We start from the raw sequence: 20547 nt of genomic DNA on the forward strand, positions 1-20547 counted from the left end.
TGATGCTGCTTTTCATAGATGGATATAACGATTGCTTTTTTTTTAGGACTGTTATGACTTCACCAGTTGAGAAAGCTTTGATTATGATATGAAGAAGAAATCTTGGGTGGTATTTAGTAAAAGTTTGTATCATTTTTACAGTTATTCCATCATATCTTAGAGCCTTGTGGATGTTTAGTCAATAAGGCTCTACAATGTTCTTAAAGCCTTATTGAAAATGGAGTTTACACCTCCTTTACAGCCTGGTGTCAAGGTTTGAGGACTATTCATTTAAAAATCTTCTGCCAGATAGGCACTGCTATTTATAAAGAATGTGTTTTCATTTCATTTACTGTAGTTTTCAGATTAGTGTAACTGGGAGAATACTTTCCGTTTACTTTGCTTACCTAGAAGTGAATCCAAGCATCTCCAGTGCTTTCTTGGATTGTTGGTGCAGTTGGCAAATTCATCATGGAAGATTCATAACTTATTTTTTAATGGTATCAACAACACCAAATGAACTATTTTATAAAAAATATGTTTATTAACTAGCTTATATTTCAAACCAGCAGAGCAGAAAGTAGCATATTATAGTTTACATGCACAATGAGTAAGCAAAACAATTCAAATTGTAATGGACAAAAGATCTAAAGTCCTAATTTGGCAGACTCTAATGTTGTAAAAAATAAGTATTACAGCTATATAGGAGTTCATCTTAAGTTTGCCAAATTTATGCAACTATACTTGTTCAGTTACAAGAATTTTTTTAGCCATGGCTAACTCTTAAAATAATCCTTCTGACTTGTAACAACTTCTAAATAGCACATCATGTGTGAAGGGGTGCCCAAAGCATGGTCTGCCAGTTCTGTCTTGCCATAATAATGGTAGCAAATATCTTTTTTATGTTCTGCAAGGTGGATGCTAACAGATCTCCTGTCTGGTAATAGTAGGCCAAGTCACAAATAACTTCATACATTCTAGGATATGCTAGAGGATGGAATTTATCCTTAGAGCAGATCAGAATCACTAATTTAAGATGTGTGAAGGCCATATTGTTATTAGTAATTTGGCTATCTTTTCTGGTGTACCTCTGATATTGGGAATAGGAATAGTGATGTTTTGTTCTTGTGTGTTAGAAGAGGAAGAAGTAATGGGTCTATGTAGTATTTTATCTATTTTGTAGGAATTGTAGCCATTGGCCAAGAAAGTATGGTGACTTTATTAAGTTCTGTGAAAAGAGTTGTATCATTAGAACAAATCACTCTGGCTCTGTGTGCAAGTGTTTTTAGAATACTATAGTGTTGGGCTGGATGATGATGTGATTGTTTATGTAGACATCTTCCTGTGTTTGTTGGCTTCTGTAACTGAAACTGAAAAAGATAGTGATCCATCTGAAAGGTGGATGACTAATGTGTCAAGAAAAGGCAAACAATTATAAGATTCTTTTTCTACTGTGAAGTGAATTTTGGGGTGTTGGCTGTTCAGATGGGTGACAAAAGCATCCAACATGTCTTCGACATGGGGCTAAATGGCAAACACATCATCAACAAAGCATAATCACACTAGGGGCTTGTATGTAGCTGTGGTAAGTATTTTGTTTTCAAGGTTTTTCATGTAAAAGTTAGCTAAACAGGGGGGAGGGGGCATAGCAGTACTACTAATCTGTATGGAGATTTTTCCTCTCCATGGAAATTATGGAATAATACTTCCTTTGCCATTTTGATTTCATTCATCACAAGCCTGTTAAATGATCTATATTCTCTTTCAATCTCTGAATTTATGAGATTCTTTTTGTGTTTCCTGTATGGCATTTCTTTTTTATTTATTCAATTAATTAAATCTTTAGTTATCCATGTTTTTTTTGTTTTTTTTTCTCTTAGAGAGAAAGATAGTATGTTTCTCTCTGATGTCTATTTCTTAGAACATTTTGTGGGAGAGAGATCTCGGAAATCAGCTCCTCATAGAGCTTATTAACGTTAATTTGTTCATATGAGGAATATTTGAGTTTGAGGCTCCTAATATATTTATCAAATTTTGTGTGATCAATTGTTTTGCTACTGTCTTTGTTATCTGTAGGTATATCATTGTTTTATCGACTTTGGCTTTCTCTTTTATATTGGGTTTTATTTTGACTATTATTGGTAGATATGGGAAATGATCTGTTATGTGGTAACTGCATATTCTGACTTCGTTACTTGTACTCTCTATTATGAAGACAAGATTGATACACAAACCTTCATTTCCCATCCTGCCAGTTGGTTGGGAGATATACTGTCTGAAACTCAGATCACACATTATGCTTAGATACTGATCCGTTTCTCTAGTATTTTTAAGCTGGTGTGTGTTTACATCCCTTAAGTGTTAAACTGATTCAGTTTTGATACCTTTCAATACTCTTTCTAGCTCCTCATTAAATCATCTATTGTGCAATCATGTGACCTGTATATTCGAATAAATGAAATATTGTTGTCCTTATTGTGTAGTTGCAGGATTTGCAAGAACTCATATAAAAGTTACACTAAGTTAGATTTCTATCTGTATCTAATTTTACCCCTTGCAAAAATTACAACACCACCCAATTTGCCATACGTCCTATGGGTAAAGAATCCGCAGCACCCAGGAATAGCAAAAATAAACTTATCTCTTCCGCTTTGATCATATCTCAGACAGCTAGGCTTTCATTCGACATGTTTCAACATGACCAGAATCTCATTCAGATTTTCTCTTAGGCTTCTAATGTTTACATGTAGTATATAGAAGTTAGAGTCAGTTTCAGATATGTTTTCAGGTTCCTTCAGTTCCTCTTAATGTCCCGTTGAGATGTCATCCTCCATTAGAAGCTAATGTTACTCAGATCTTCTTCAGTCCTTATTTGGTGTATTTAGTTGAATTGTTTTTTCATAGAAATATTTTACCATCTTTAATCTAGGCAAATTGAAAACTGTTTACTATCTTGAATTGTTTCACAACATAAAATTTTGCAGTCTTAGTTGTATGCTCATTAACATATATTTTAATATCTTTAACTCTGCTATCAGTGGCTGAAGCTCTTAGTTTTTTGTATTCCTTAGCCTTTATTTATCCATGTGTCTTTACTCTTGTGGTCTTGGAACTTAACAATAACTGGCATGATTTTGCATTTATTCATTAAGGGAACTCTGTGAGCCACCAAACTTCACTCTTATCTTCAACTTGTAGAATGTTGGAGATTTTATTGTGGATACTTGGGATCTGTTCTGTTGGCTTTTCTGGAATGCCTAAAATTTCAATATTACTTGCCTTATATTGTTTAGCCTAAATTCGATGTTGCTAATATTTTTTCTGAATGTTTCATTTTCTTTAGTTAATTTCTGTTTTACACTGCTAGGGTTGTCACATGATTCTGTAACAGTTCAACAGTTTTGATAAAATCTGCAGAAACCTATTGCTGTAATCTATAAAGGTTTTAATTTCTTTGATTTCATCCCTTATTGCAAAACTATCCCTTTGGATTTCTGTTCTTATGCTGTTTATACCTTTTTGTATTTGTTCTCTGAAATTAATTAATAATTCCTTCAGTTCAGCATGAATTTTACCTTCTTCTATACCTGACATTTTACCATTATTAGAGCTGCTAATAATGTTGTTTCAATGGTGACAATCTTAGTTTTTTGGTTTAGCATTACTAGTGTTCATTACTCAGTTTTCACATATTCATATTTCTGGAAATACTTGGCTGATTTGAATAATTTATATATCTTTTTCTTTGACTTGCAGAGTAGGATTAACTGAGCACATTATTAAGTTGATTTAAGTAAATGCACCATTTTTCAATTGTGGATTTTTTTCAATGTTGGCTGCTTAAATGCACTAGATGTCTGGACCATGTGGCCAAATAGCAAACACATAGTACAGCCAAACCACTAGTTGGAATATAGCTGTGTTGCGTGCTTAGTTAAGCACTCAACACAAGATCATTATAGAAGGAGGGTTTTTAGCAGATTAGTTGGTTGGTTTATGGTGCTATAGCAAAGGTAACAGCAGCACAAAAGGTCAAAGGTTATAGCAGTACACAAGGTCAACAACAGTTACAGCAATACAAAATAAGTCAAAGATAAATTAATAAATATGCATTCAGAAAAATTAAGGTAAGCAATGCAGTATCTACATATAAATAAAATTATAGCAAAAGTTACAGCAATACACAAGGTCAAAGATTACAGTTGTATATAAACAGTCAAAGATCAATTAGTAGAAGGAAGAGGGAATGGAGGGTTGAAAGTTTATTTTTCACTTGGTTAGACTATAATAAATTTATCTTAATCCTTTATCCAAGTGTGAGCAAACAAAGTTTGCACCTGAAAATATCTTCAGGACTGGGGTAAGGTAGCACAACACCAGGCAACTTGCAGCAAATGTTAGCTTGGCCCACCTCTGCTACAAGTTGCCCAGTGTTGTACTACCTTACCCCAGTTCTGAAGATATTTTCAGGTGTAAACTTTGTTTGCTCACACTTGGATAAAGGATTAAACTAAATTTATTATAGGGAATGGAGGGGAGAAGATATATACACAAAGAGTCATGGCATTATGTAACCCAACAATATCTGGCAGGGAATTCAGTAGCATAGAGCAGTTGACATACAAGCAACAAGGGTGGTTCCTTTGCCTCAATGTGTAGACTACGGATCAGCAAGGTTTGAAATGCTCCAGTTGGAAATTTTATGGTTTGATGAAAGACAGAGTCCAACCATTGCAGGGTACTTTTGCCAGGTACCTTTTTGAATAACTTTGGCCAGGTATCTGGAAACATGCTCTCACAGAAGATTCTGAGATATCTGATACAGCCGTTGATCCATGGCAGATGGTGACATTTTTAGCAAAGCAACTTTCATTTCTTACGCGTGGAAAGGCTTATGTGTTCGTCAGACATGTTATGATAGGTTTCACGGTATAAAAGAACACAGATAGTTAAGAAAATAACTATTTATTAACTTAAAAGCTAATATTTCGCTGGTCTTATATCCAGCATCTTCAGAGCACATAACACAAAGTTTGTTACAAAGGCAAGACAACCACAATCTGGTGTAACAGTGGGCACAGTATAAGTGATTGCAGCGTGCAACACAAGACTAAAATCCTAACATGGCGCCATCTAGGCAAAAAAAAAAAAAAAAAAAAAAAAAAAAAAAAAAAAATCCAAGTTTTGAAATAGTAGTCCAAATGATAAAAATAAAAGTAATAAATATTAATTTGGTCTTAGGATGACTGTCTCCCAAATCTTTGGTAGATTTATACAGCCATACTTGTTAAGGTTTGGGGTATGTTTCAAGGCTTCTGTTGATTCCAGGAACAACCTCTCTGACTTGTAGAAGCTTCTGTGTATTACTTTTGTTTCTTTCCAATTGATCCTGTGTGCAGGGGTATCCAGAGCATGGTCTGCCAGACCCGACTTATCATAGCGAAAGTGTCGGATATATTTTTTGTGTTCACTGAGGCGGATGTCCACATTTCTTCCTGTCTGTCCGTAGTAGGCTTGATGGCAAGAACAGGGCACTACATAGACACCAGGATGTGATAAAGGAGTGCATTTGTCCTTGGGTGAACGGATGAGAGTTGCTAATTTTTTATAAGGTTTAAATACTGTGCGTAATTGGTGTTTGTTAAGCACCCTAGATATCTTTTCAGATGTGCCTTTAATGTATGGGATGGTGATTGTTTTGTTGTAGTCTTCTATGGTGGATAGAGGGGATTTATGGGTAGCATTTAGTATGTTATCTATTTTACGGGGACTATAACCATTGTTTAAGAAGGTTTGACGTAGGTGAGAAAGTTCAGCAGTGAGAGCAATGTCATTGGAACAGATTGCTCTAGCTCTATGGGTTAGTGTTTTTAAGATACCATATTGTTGAGAAGGGTGATGGTGTGATTGTTTGTGTAAGTATCTCCCTGTATGTGTGGGTTTTCTGTAAACAGAAAATGATAAGGAACCTTCTGGAAGACGTGTGATCAGTGTGTCCAAGAAAGGCAGGCAGTCATTGGCTTCTAGTTCTATTGTAAAGTGGATTTTAGGATGCTGGCTATTTAGGTGCACTAAAAATGTATTCAATGTGTCTGGGCCATGTGGCCAAATGGCAAACACATCGTCAACATAGCGTAGCCAGAGGCTAGGTTTGAGAGTGGCTGTGTTGATAGCTAATTTTTCCAGATGTTCTATGTAGAAGTTGGCTAAGGGGGGAGAAAGAGGTGAACCCATAGCTGTCCCATCTAACTGTTTGTATATTTTCCCTTTCCATGTAAAATAACCTGCCTGTACTGTGAATTTAAATAGCTGGGATATATCTAGGGGAAATTGTGAATTTAGTAAGTTAAGTGTTTCAATCAGTGGTACATTAGTGAATAATGAGGTGATATCAAAACTCACCATTAGGTCTGAACTGTTTAAGGTGTGGTTTTCTAAAATACTTTTTAGGTGGGTAGAATTTTTAACAAAAGAGGGAGAATTGTTTGTGTGAGTGGTTAGTAATTTTGCTAAATGTTTGGCTAGTTTATATGTAGGACTGTTTATACTATCTACAATAGGACGTAAAGGTGTACCTTGTTTGTGTATTTTTGGAGCACCATATATTCTGGGTGCTTTAACGTGTATGGGTTTAATTTTTTTGACAATTTCTTTAGGCCAGGAAGTGATTTTGTTCAGTAACTTGCACACCTTATTCTTTTGTGAGTTGGTGGGATCTCGATCTATGATTTGATATGTAGACCGGTCTTGGAGCAGTGCATGCATTTTGCTTTCATATTCTGTTGTATCCATAACTACAGTGGCGTTTCCTTTGTCTGATTTGGTTATTGTAATGTGGTTATTATTGCGTAGTTCTTTTAGAGCTATTATTTCTTTATGCGGGATATTATTTTTGGGAGGCTTATGCACAGTATTTAAACCTTATAAAAAATTAGCAACTCTCATCTGTTCACCCAAGGACAAATGCACTCCTTTATCACATCCTGGTGTCTATGAAGTGCCCTGTTTTTGCCATCAAACCTACTACGGACAGACAGGAAGAAATGTGGACATCCGCCTCAGTGAACACAAAAAATATATCCGACACTTTAGCTATGGTAAGTCGGGTCTGGCAGACCATGCTCTGGATACCCCTGCACACACAGGATCAAATGGAAAGAAACAAAAGTAATACACAGAAGCTTCTACAAGTCAGAGAGGTTGTTCCTGGAATCAACAGAAGCCTTGAAACATACCCCAAACCTTAACAAGTATGGCTGTATAAATCTACCAAAGATTTGGGAGACAGTCATCCTAAGACCAAATTAATATTTATTACTTTTATTTTTATCATTTGGACTACTATTTCAAAACTTGGATTTTTTTTTTTTTTTTTTTTTTTTTTTTTTTTTTTTTTTTTTTTTTTTACCTAGATGGCGCCATGTTAGGATTTTAGTCTTGTGTTGCACGCTGCAATCACTTATACTGTGCCCACTGTTACACCAGATTGTGGTTGTCTTGCCTTTGAACAAACTTTGTGTTGTGTGCTCTGAAGATGCTGGATATAAGACCAGCGAAATATTAGCTTTTAAGTTAATAAATAGTTATTTTCTTAACCATCTGTGTTCTTTTATACTGTGAAACCTATCAAAACTTTCATTTCTTGTTTTTTGAATGGCCAGGTACCTCTCCCCTTTTTTTTTTTTTTTTTTTTCCAAGGAACTCTGCGGAAGTATAAGAGGATGCTAATGTTTTGGCAAAAGTCTTCCCAAGAGTGTCAGCAATTGCTGCTGGATGAACAATTGTGCATTCATTGTGTTCACGGATGAAACATGGTGAGTGGTATATCTGCAATTCATTTTCCAGATTTTATTCGACTTCTTTGTTGTTGGTTACTCTTGTTATAGAATATACATATTGAATCCAGGATTCCTTTTAGCTCTAATGATGGATGTATCTTGCTTTAGCACTTTCGAACATAATGTGGTTTGTTGTTGTGAGGTATCTGTGGAAGATACTTCTTGCTTGGCTGTGTGCAATCAGCATTCCACTACAGTTTAGGGAAAGTGGAAACTAACTGGATGTTTTAGGAATGCAGTTGTTGCACCTTGTGTAATATTCTGTTACATGATTCACTGCATTGCTGACTGGAGATGAGCTGACCATCTCTGAATGGGATTCTGCTAAGAAAGATAAGATGCATCAGTCAGTCAGCTTGCTCAATTTTCAATTGTGATATTTATGATATAGTACACAGCTTCCCATGCAAAAGAGTAGATATCACAAGGAAGTGATCATTCCCAGATTGGATGTCATCAGTTTCCCACTTGAACAATGGGAAGAGAGAGAGTGAGCAGACAGTTGTCAATAGCAGTGAATGCTCAGGTGGGCAAATGGCAGATGTTGCTTCCTGTATTCAAGATGGAGAGATTACTGTTGTTGAGCATGTGCTCAATAAGTCAGCTTGCTCGATTTTCCAATGAGATATCCATGATACAGTACCCAGCTTCCCAAGAGGGGGATTCCTTTTATCACAAGGAAGTGATCAAGGAAGGGATATCACAAGGAAGTGATCATTCCCAGATTGGATGTCATCAGTTTCCCACTTGAACAATGGGAAGAGAGAGAGAGAGTGAGCAGATAGTTGTCAATAGCAGCTAATGTTTAGGTGGGCATATGGCAGGTGTTGGTTCCTGTATTCAAGATGGAGAGGTTGTCAAACATAAAACATACGCTCAACAACTCTTCCTTTGATGTTAGTTCGGGAACTACCCCAAAGAGTGTCATGCCCATTTAAACTACACATTGAAAGTAAATGGGATGGTAACTACCTTTATATACAGGGGTACGGTTGCTCACCAAGACAGTGACTGCTCCTTGGGTAGGTTCATCCCCTCTTTTGTTCTTACAAATGATTGGCTACATTTCATGATTCCAGATGTTCACTGGACTTCAGATATGTTTCAAGCAGGGAAAGGCAAACTGGTTTAGACTTCTGCATGAGAGCCTTGATGCCTTTGACAAAATCTATGACAATTCCATTGCAGAAACGTTTTTATTATTTATTTTTGATGATGTCACCTGACTTCTGATGTGAAGTCTTGTTTTCATTGGCCTTGGATTTTTTTCTTTTTGGAGAATTGTGGATAGCTGATGTCAATCATTTCTTCTTTGTCAGGAAAAATATCCAGCACACTGTCAAATGGGCTTCCTCTAGGGTACTAGGTATGTTAACTGTTTTATCTTCTTGTGGGGGGGAACAGACATATCCATCAGATCTATGAATGTGTCGGGAGGCACATCCTAGATTTGCTGCAACTCACATTTCATATTTTTTTCACTAGTAGATTCTCATATAGTAGGACCGTTTTTGGAATGTCCTCAGGAGCAAACCCATATTGATTGTTCTCTCTGATATGTTTAATTCATGTCAGTCCCACCTTTTCACAACCAGAACATTCAGAAATGTTCTAGTGAGAAGGTGGGACTGACATGAATTAAGGTCCCCCACTGATACTTTCTTTACATTTGCTGGTACTTCTCAGCATAAGGGGATTTACAAGTAAGTGTTGTTCTTTTTGTGGTATACTACATTTTTCCCTCCTTTTCTGGTATTATTTTTGTATTTCCTTTTCATTATTCCACCTTTGGCATGCTTGGGAGTAGGCTAGGTAATCTTCCTCAAAATTTGGGCATGTTGGTATTTTGCTCTTGCCATCTTTACTGCCACATTGTTCACAAATAGCAGCACCATGGCAAGGAGTCTGAGAATGACCAGAGTTTTGACATTTAAAGTAGCACAAAGCATTTGGGATGTAGAAATATTCTGTGGTTTAGTTGTGTTGAATGTAGGAGTGATATTCCTGATAGGAACCAGATTACCATCCCAATATATGAGGATTCTCCTTATGGCTGTAACTTGGTCCTTCAGTTCAGAGCAGATCACCTCACTGGGAACATCAATGTAATCTTACTCCAATATTTCTTCTTTAAAAACGTTTTGTGGGAGTGACTATGATTGGAACCTCCCACAAATAGATATTATATGAAGAAGTTGCTCTGACAATGTCTGTGTTGTTATTTCTATAAGAATGTTATGCACATTGGAGTTTCCTGTATAATTTTGGAGATCCTGTCAACCTTTCTAGATGAAGAAGGGTGAAAACTGCCTGAGTGAACATTTGCCAGCTAAGTGTAATATTAAGAAAGTTGGTACATTTATTGCTGTCACTGATGTTTTTGTTTCTTAGTTTTGCGTTTGTTACAATGATTTCTGGATGTGTTTGGGGTTTGTTGAAGAACTTATAACTAGAAGCTGAAAAATTATTTATACTCAAAGTATAAATAATTTTTATACTTAATAAATAATTACGTATAAAAAGGAGTTTTTGTCAGTGACATAGCTCCTCACCTACCATAGAGCCACACAGGGATGCCTACTCTCTGGCAAGCATACTGTACTTGGGAGTGGGATGTAGGGCTACACTGGATGCCATAATGTCACTACAGCAAGCCTTGGTCCTATACCTAGACCATGGAGTAGACTTACTACAACATCATTGACTCCTGCAGGCAATCCAACTAGCTGACTGATCTTGGCCAGGCCATCTAGGACTGCCTATCTTGCTGAAGCAGAGGTCAAAGTAGTGTGAGATTAAAAGGACCCCCTCCCCCTCCACTTTCTGGATGACTACAGGTTGCATTGCATGGCAAACACAGTGCTGAGGCATTATCTTAGTGATGGTGGTCTGGAAGATGAGATAGTAGAAATGACTTAGAAGTAGAATGAAAAATATGGGAAGAAAAGTGCAAAAATAAGAAAAGAATAAGAACACAAAGAATAATAATGCAAAGGGACCATCACTGGAGGTCCCCCAACCATGGAAAGGTAACCCATATGGAGGGGTAATAGAGAATTCTGCATCCTGTCTAATGAAACTTAAATGCAAATTCAATTCTGGAAAGGAGGATGTTTGGGCATGGTGGAATAGATGTCATCATCATTATCAAATTCCTGACATGTACCCTCAAGGGTGTACAGGATATGATAGTACTACATGAAAAATTTACATCATTACTAATCTTCCTATCTACAATTTTCCTCCAAATCAGTCTGTTACTTGTCAAGACTCCAACATTATCAGATCTTATATTTCATCAATCAACCTATATCTTGGTCTTCCTCTGGGTCGTTTTCCTGCCAACCTGGCACAGAACACTTGTTTTGCTAATCATTCCTCGCTCATTCTGTTCAAGGGACCATATCACCTGAGATTAGCCCTGCTAATGCATTCATGGATGCTGACAATGTCAAGTTCTTTTCTAACATTTCCTCCTTTTAAATATGATATTGCCATTGATGCCATCTGTTCATTCTCAGAACTCTCATATCTGCGGTCTCTAGTCTTTGGTCAAGTGTTTTACTTCTGACCCAGCTCTCAGATCCATAAATTAAAAAAACTGGTTTGAACACTGTCTTGTATTCAGTTAATTTAGTGTTCCAACGAATTTCTCTCTTATTCCATATGAATTTATTCAATTGACATCCCACCATACCAGCTTTGTTGATTCTGTTGTCTATTTCTATATTTAATTTACCATCCTCACTAAAAATCGTGCCTAAGTAGCTGAAATGTTTTACTTGTTCCACAGGTTCCCCATTCAAAACACAGCTGACATTTTCAATGATTCTACCTATTTTCGTTGTCTTTGTCTTTTTTATTGCTGACCTTCATACCATATCTATTACAACAATTATTCAATTTAGTCAGGGAATCTTGCAAACTTGAAGCAGATTTATTTAGAAGTATAACATCATCCACATAAAGCTGACATTAACATCTCCTATTTTGATATCATGTTTAATACCACTTTCCTTCATAATGTGATCCATATAGATAATGAATAACAGAGGGGATAATGTACATCCTTGTGTCACACCAGACTTAACATTAAACCATCTTCCTGTACTTCCTTCAATTCTAACTGCTGACTTGCAACTGAAATAAAAACTAAGTATTGCTTGATATAATGTCCCATTGATACCATATAACTGTAGTGTATTGAATAGCTTCTCTCTTGGCACCTTGTCATATGCCTTTTCCAAATCGACAAAACTTAAATACAGATCTTTGTTATATTCCCATGCTTTCTCGACTATTTGTCGTAAAGTTAAGATATGATCCTGGCAGCCTCTATTTGGCCTGAATCCAGCTTGTTCTTCACCAAGCTTTTCTTCCACAATTCTTCTCAACCGTTTCTCAATTATACTGCCATAAATCTTGTCCAGAACACTCAGTAGGGAAATACTCTGTAATTCTCACATTCTGTTTTATTTCCCTTTTTATACATGGGTACTATGAGAGCTCTACTCCAATCATCCAGAATTCGTCCCTCTGTTCAGGCCTTCTGAATTATGCAGTGCAGCCACTGTTAAGACTTTTATACCACCATACTTCAGCATTTCTTGTCAAATATCATCTACTCCTGCTGCCTTTCCACATTTCAAGCCTTTGATGGCTCTTTCTACTTCAAGTAAGGACATACTAACCACTCGGCCAGCCTGGCTGGCCGAGTGGTTAGCATGTCCGCTCTCCAGTCAAGAGGCTGCAGGTTCGAATCCCGCGGTGGGCATGGATGTTTCTGATTGTCGGTGGAAATACCAGTGGTGGTCAGCAGTAGATGGCGTTGGTGTAGTTGCGGTCAGTTGGTGAATTGTGAGTGGTGGAAGCAGAGTTGTACAGTGGATGCTTCCCTCAGTGAGTCTTTGGACTCCCTGGAAGTGACAAATAATAATAATGTATTCCTGACTGTATGCCTGTTGAGTGTTTTTTACCACTGTGCTATTACTGCTTGTTTCATTTAGCGATTTTTCGAAGTAATTACTCCATACTTCAAAGTTATATTTTTCTCCTGTTTTCATGTCACCTTTATCATCTCTATCTCCTTTTACAGCACTCTTTCCTCCATTTCTAAGCTTCTTCAACAACCTGCAGAATATCTTACCACCTTCTTGATATTTATTTTCTATGTTCTTGCCAAAGTCCTCTCATGACTTTTGTTTAGCTAGTTTTACACAGTGTTCAGCTTTCTTACATTTGTCTCTGTATTCTCTAAGAGCACATGCTGACTTATTTGCCAGGAACTTTTCATATGCTTTCTTCTTTTCCTTCACTGTCTCTTTAACTTCCTGTGTCCACCATGGAGTTCTGATTTTTTTATCCTTGCAGGCAACCTAACTAAATGCCTCTCTGGCTGATTCAATCAGGGTTTTCTTCAATGTTTGCCACTTAATCTTCAAAGTTTGGTTCTTGTTCTCAAACTCTTTCATTTTTTTTTCAATAATCTTTGTGTATTTTAGTCTACAGTTCACATCTAAGAGCTGCCCAACTTTTATTCACTTTAAAACTTTCTCACATGTCATTCTTTTCAATATGAAATTCAATTTTATCCTGCTCAAGATTAAATAGTGATCGCTTCCAATTTCAAATCCTCTGTACACTCTGGTGTCCTGCACCAGAGAGAAAACATCACTGAGACTTTTCTTATTCCTTGCCTCTTCTCTCCATGTGAATTTGTGCACATTTTTATGTTGGAACATGGTGTTAGTAATAACCAGTCCATGTCCTGAGCAGAAATCCAACAGGTATTTGCCATTATTATTAGCTTTGCTCTTTTCTCCAAATTTTCCCCAAACATTTTTGAATGTCTGACAATCACTTCCTACTCTGCTATTTAGATCCCCAACAAGGACCAACTTTTCCTTTTTCATCATGTCAGTAGCTTTCTCTAGCACAGGGGTCGCCAAAATCATTTGCCCATCTACCCCTTCAAGCATTTCTTGACTTTTTATCGACCCCCTATATTTTACTATTACGTAATTATAATAGGACAAGCAAAAAAAAAAAAAAAAAAAGACGTTTATGTGAGTTTTTAGATTGTTTATTTTATAGTTACAGTGTTTATTGTATGTATAATATAGTATATATTATTATATTACTACTACTATTACTATCACTAGTAATATCACTGGTATTACTAGTGATATTAATATCACTGGTATTACTACCAGCGCTGCTCAACTCTTCAACATAGAGAAGTTTAGTTCGTGAATGAATAACATTTGAATTATAATATGTATGTTGATGAATTTTAGAACATTAACGCACACTTGTATGTCGATGCACAAAAATGAGACTGGGATTGAATACTTGTAAGTATCAGTAAATAAGAACCACGCACGTGTTGCAATCTTGCTCCCACTGCGCTGGCCGGCAGGAACTACCAACATCCGTTTATTGGTAAATACATCATTTTAGCCTACTTGATTGGCCTCAGTAACTATTTTCCATCTTACTCCATCTTACAGGTCCTATTCATGGACCTGTAAGATGGAGGTACTGATCCCACGATTCACTCTTAATTGCGTTGTCATTACCTCCATGTCTTTTGTCACGGAGGTAATCCAAGTTAACCGAATTAAATATTACCCATACAATGATGTCTTATATTTTTCTGTCGACCCCCAATCGACCCCTGAGCCCGAATTGACCCCTAACAATGTTATATCGACCCCAGGGGGTCAATATCGACCCCTTTGGCGACCACTGCTCTAGAGCCTCAAAAAATTCCCCCACTTCTACCTTAGTAGAGCCTTCTGTGGGACCATAGGCACAAATATGTCTCATTGTCCAGTTCCCCATTCTGATATTTGCCCACATCACTCTACTTGAGACTGACTGCCATTCAAGAAGATTAGCCTCGTATTTTGTGTTGAATACTATGGCTACCCCTTCTTTTCCTTGATTGTCATTGCCTGAATATAACATTTAGTATTTTGTATTTGGTATAGATGTTTCTTGATAAAATGCATACGTGGGAAAGAGATGAAAAGATGAAGGATTAATCAATGAGAACTTATTATAATCGTAGAAATGCAATTATATATATAAAAAAATACCTGCTTCCTGTTCTTTAGAAGATGATTTTGCATCTCTGCTTTGAAGAATTGGTTTGCTATAACGAGCAGTGAACTGTTTTTCTGTACCCAGGAATCCTGGCATTAAGAAATCAAACAAAGACCATAATTCAAGAACGTTGTTTTGAATAGGTGTCCCTGTCAATATTAGTCTGTGATTAGCTGAAAGTTGTTTAATTGCTCTTGCAAGCTATGGGAAGAAAAAATTACAAATAACTTTTTTTTTCCTTATGCTAGATAAATGAAGAAATCTTGCTGCCATCTAATTCTCTTAGTTAGTTAATATACTTTATAAAAGAGCTACATATCATTTTAACCACTGAATTAATTTTCTTTTTCCAATATATGAATTTCTTTTAAGAATGAAAGAAATACATTAAAATATAACAAATTTCCTACAAGCTATATTTAGAGCTGAGTATATAGATTATGCAAACTGCACAGCTTGAGGTGATGCTTTTGCACAATATCTAGATACCTATAATCCAGGAACTTCAAATTACTCAGAAGCATAAATTTATTTTCTTCATAGATGAATGTATGTGTTTTTCAAATGGAGAAAAAATTAAAAATATATACACTTATATACCTATATTTATTATCATTATTATTTGCTGATATGTAGCCTTAAGGGGTGTACCATGACTACTATATAATTAAGTTTATATTCTTACCAACTTCTTATCAATTTTCTTTAGTTCAGCAGTTCTTGAAAGCTGCTACAATTTTCTGAGGAACTACTTGCTGCTTCAATCCACCTAAACTTTGTCATCCTACAGGTCCACCTGACATGCTGGCATCAGTCATCTGCTCCCCACCCCTCCAACCTCTGCACTCCCATTCTGCTTAACTAGCCATACCATTTTAGGTTAGTAGCAGAGCTTAAAAATACTTTCTACATTTATATCTCCTCTTGAGATTTTTATTTAATAAGGTTAAAACACCTTATGGTAACTTGTTTTGGTAAAATACTTAGAAGCTCTGCATTACTAAATCTTGGTATTTCTAGCCTGGCTCCCACTGATGAGACCTCAATAAAGGTCGAAACCGGTCTGGGTAGTGGCCCCTTGCCTTTAATACAAAACATCATACATCCCCGTCTTGGAGATGTGTTTTGGCATTAAGGGTAAATATTAAGATTAGTGATCAGAACTTGCTCCACCTTTACCACGAGTTGCCTTGGTCTTGAACTACCTGTGGGATCAGCTAGTCTTGCATCTATTGCAGGTGCAAACTTGACATTTTGTCTGTTTGCTCACTTGGGAAAAATGGAGTAAAACCAGGTTTAAAATTACTTGGTATCTTAAACATAATTATACCCAAGTTAAAAATACTTTCTAAAATTTGCTTTGATAAAAGAGAAGGTTAGATGCAAACTCTACAAACAGCAGAATTAATATGTGTGTTCTAAGTATCAATAAATTCAAACTTCTGATTATTTTATATGCAGGTGGTAAATGAAAAGTTAAACTGATGGGTCAAGTTTCTGTTCTTATTATTATTAAAAGAACCCTCCAAGGAGTCGGGCACTTATTGAAACAGGCCACATATCATTCGCACCATGTGATACCTTCTGTTAATTCATTCACACTAACTACTTTTCATAACCTTCAAAGGCAAGCCATTTCAGTCACACACATTTGTATGAGAGAAAAATCTAGGTCGCCACTGCATGCATTCATTCTGAACTTCCATAGATGTTTTCTAGTCCACTCCCCACCCTACATAAATTGAAAAAAATTAAATCTACTGATATTCTGTATGAAGGGCTCTATCATATCATTCCTCTTTCTCCTGTCTTCTAGCATCAGCAGACCACTAATTCTCAATCTATCCTCATAATCCACATTCTATATTCCCCAATATCTTCTCTCCCAACACTTTTCTCTGCACTTTCTCCACTTTATCTACATTATCTCAGAAACCAGGAGACCAGATCTACACACGGTAATCTAGATGGAGTCATAACAATGCTTGCAAAGAAGCAAAATGAAATTTCCTTACTCTTACATGTTAATGTCTGTTTCAACACCGCATTTATCCTTTGTATTTGTATTTGCAATCTTAGCTATATGGTCCCTGAACTTCAACTTCCTATCTACAAAACACCACTGGATATCCCATTACACAAAAGTACATAACTTTAAATTTACTGAAATCAAGATGACAGCTATTTTCACATGCCCATAAATTATTATTATTATTATTTAGGCCTCCAAGGAGTCAAAAGACTCATCGTGGGAAGTCCTTTCTAAGAAAAACAAGTCAATCCTCTCATCATGGTAGATCCCTCCTAGGAAACACAAGGTCTATCATACTACCCCTTAAACTCATTGACCGTTCTCGCTCTCACCACTCTATCAGGCAATGCATTCCACAGTTCAACCACCCTCCATGCAAAGAAACCACTCCTCACCCTCTTGCTCATGGTTTCCTTTTGTAACTTCCAGGGATGGCCCCTTGTCATCACTCCGTCTCGCTGCTCAACCAAGCGAAAGAATTCCCCAGTGTCAACCCTCTAACCACCTCTCAAGGTCTCAATCACATCACCTCTCCTTCTTCTATCAACCAAACTCTGCAGTCCACATTCCCTCAGCCGATCCCCATAACTAACATTGTACAGTCCTGAAACTGTCTTTGTTATCTGCCTTTGTACCCTTTCCACAGTTAATTTATCCCTTTCAAATCCTGGGAACCAAATCTGAGAAAAATAGTCTAAGTGCGGTCTGATCAGGGGCTTATACAACAGAATGATAACTCTTTTATCTCTGCAGGTCAGTGTCCTTCTCATTATTGCAGCAATCCTCTGTGTTACCTTCATCACCTTTGCAATATGTCCCTTGAATTTCAGGTTTCTATCAATTATCAAACCCAGATCTCTTGTCTCCCCTACTTTCTCCAGTATAGCTCCTCCAATAGGGTATGCAGCATCCCATCGATGTGTCCCAAACCTCAAGACCTTACATTTTGCTGCATTAAATCGACACCCCGTTCATTTGCCCATTTGTCTAGCTTATTCAAATCCTCTTGCAGGACTACCACATCTGCACGATTACTAATAATCCTTCCCAGTTTCACTTCATCCGCAAACAACTGAATATCTCCTTGCAATCCACTGACAATCTCATTGATATAAAGGTTATATCAATGAGATTCATTGATATAACCTTTATAGGTTCCAGTACTAAAGCCCTGGGGGATCCCACTTGTACTCTCTGCCTCTTTGAAACTGCCCCACCATACACAACTCTCTGATACCTATCGAACAGCCAATCCTGAATCCAGTTGCCCAACCTGACATCCAAACTCATGTGCTGCAACTTAAATATCAGTTTATCATGTGGCACCCTGTCAAATGCCTTTGCTAAATCCAAGAAAATGGCAGTATATGCCTTTCCCTTCATCTACTGCTCTTGTAACTTTATCATAAAAGGCTAGCATATTACTAAAACAAGAGCACCCCTCACAAATCCATGTTGACTCTCACAGATAACATTACCCTCATCTGCCTGCCCAATGTTGTATACGGTCTCTAACTAATTTCTCCAAGATCTTAACTACTGATGACACACAAACTGGCCTTTAATTAGACACTTCCAGTCTGCTACCGCCCTTATGCAAAGGCACTATCTTACCTTCCTTCCATTCCCTGGGCACCTTTCTGGTAGCAACTTTCACTGAAAAGTCAGGTCAAAGGAGCTGTCAGTTCCTTAGCACATTCTCTCAAAACTCATGGTGAAATACCATCTAGTCCCACAGCTTTACTGACATCCAGTGTACTCTATATTTGGAACACGCTCTCCTCTTGCACCTCTAAACCTGCCCTATCCCTCTAGTATTAAAATTTACTCCTCCAGGATGAAATACACCAATCAAGTGTTCATTGAACAATTCCACTATGTTCTCTGCATAGTCAATCTATTCCCATTTTTATCCAACAATGTCATTCTTCCACAATCATTTCTCCTCTTACTGGCCACATAGCTAAAAAATTCCCTAGGATAGGGCCAATCTCTTCTCATATCCCAGTTTCGCCTTCCTTACCATACTAGTCACTCTCCTGGCCTGTGTCTTATATTCTTCATGCATCTGCTCTTCACCTGTCTCCTTATATCTCTTCCATTGCTTCTTTTTCACATGCAGTTTCTGTTTAAAATTGTTTGTCATCCACTTTACACCAAATTGTGTCCTCTTCTTCATTTGTGGAATACAGCTTACTATTGCTGCATATAACAAATATTCCTTCACAATTTCCCAAGCACTAATGATATCCTGACCTTCCAATTCCCCCTTCCCTCCATGAAACTTCCCCAAGTTGACGTCTCAGACTATTATAATCACCTGTCTTATAATTCTACATAAGTTCCTGTCTCTTTGATACTCCTGCATGTCTATTCATCTTCCAAGTCAAAACCACATGGTCACTCTCTCCAACTGATGGGAGAGATGTCATCTCAGTTATTATCAACTCTTCTGATGCTACGACCAAATCCAAAATTCTTGAACCTCTTGTTCCCTCTATTACATGTTGCCTAAGACATTTGTCTCTCAAGAATTCTAGAAATTCCATTCCCTTATTGCTACATGCATCTTCCTCTCCCCAATTTATACTGCTGTAGTTAAAATCTCCCATAACAATCATTCTTCTTGCACTTGCCAAGCTCAACTGTCTAAACATCTCGTGGTCCCCCACCCTCTGTGCTCCGTGGTTTGTAGCAAGACCCCACTAAATATCCTGTCTTACCCACCTCTACCTCACACCATATGCTTTCAAAATTATTAGTGTCACTGCCTTCCAAAGCCTCTACTCTTAGAGGAACATGTCGTCACTTATCATAAGCAGTACTCCACCAGCATGCTTTCCCTTCCTAACCTGCCAAAAAATGCTGTACCCTGCTACTTCTATTCCTGTTATTATATCCTCTTCTGTCAACCACGTATCAGTGATCCCAATAATCTTTGGCCAGGCTGATGCTATAAGCATCACCAATTCCTCTGCAAAATATCTCACCAAAACATCTGCAAATACACAAGCACAAAACTGCAGCAAATATAGTGTTTTTCCCTCGCCTCACCAGATGGTTAAAATGGCAATGAGAGAGAGAGAGAGAGAGAGAGAGAGAGAGAGAGAGAGAGTGTGTCTCAATTGTCCTGATGTATGCGTTAAAGGAAAAGGTATGGTCAAATCTGCTTGATCATTATTGACTTTCTGAGACATAGGAATTTTTCATTATTATTATTTCCAGTAGAAATTAGCACACTTTCATATTTCCAATTAAAGAAACCATTGAAGTAGTTTGCAGATAAACATGAAGAAATACAGATGTGTCAGCAGAAATGATTTGTAAGAAGAGAACAGAACATTCTATAGTCTCAAGTTGAGCATGACATTCCCAATAAAACAATCTATACTGAGAGTACAAATAGAATGAGTGGGTGTTTTGAGATATTGGATTTGACCACTTTTTATTTTTAAAAGCAAGCTTTAGTGATTCAATATAATTTTTCAGTCAGTGTTTATCCAGAATGTCTGTAAAATGGAAATTTAAAGAAGCCTATGAAATTTTGATTAACCACCCTAATCTAAACAATTATGGTGGCACAAAAATCCC

The 20547-nt window shown here is 37.1% G+C and overlaps 1 protein-coding gene across 1 annotated transcript in view; it reads right to left on the minus strand.

Moving 5' to 3' along the window:
- The window catches only part of Hel89B (histone acetyltransferase 1), an 863997-nt gene that overhangs the window by 179618 nt on the left and 663832 nt on the right, over positions 1–20547 (minus strand). Inside the window, exon 31 of the mRNA XM_090405810.1 lies at positions 14918–15125. Coding sequence (XP_090261936.1) covers positions 14918–15125 — 208 coding nt within the window. The remainder of the gene's footprint in view (positions 1–14917; positions 15126–20547) is intronic.

Source organism: Typopeltis vanoorti, chromosome 15 (assembly GCF_054136105.1).
Source record: "Typopeltis vanoorti isolate ZY-2024b chromosome 15, IOZ_Tvanoo_1.0, whole genome shotgun sequence".
In the NCBI taxonomy this organism is placed as follows: domain Eukaryota; kingdom Metazoa; phylum Arthropoda; class Arachnida; order Uropygi; family Thelyphonidae; genus Typopeltis; species Typopeltis vanoorti.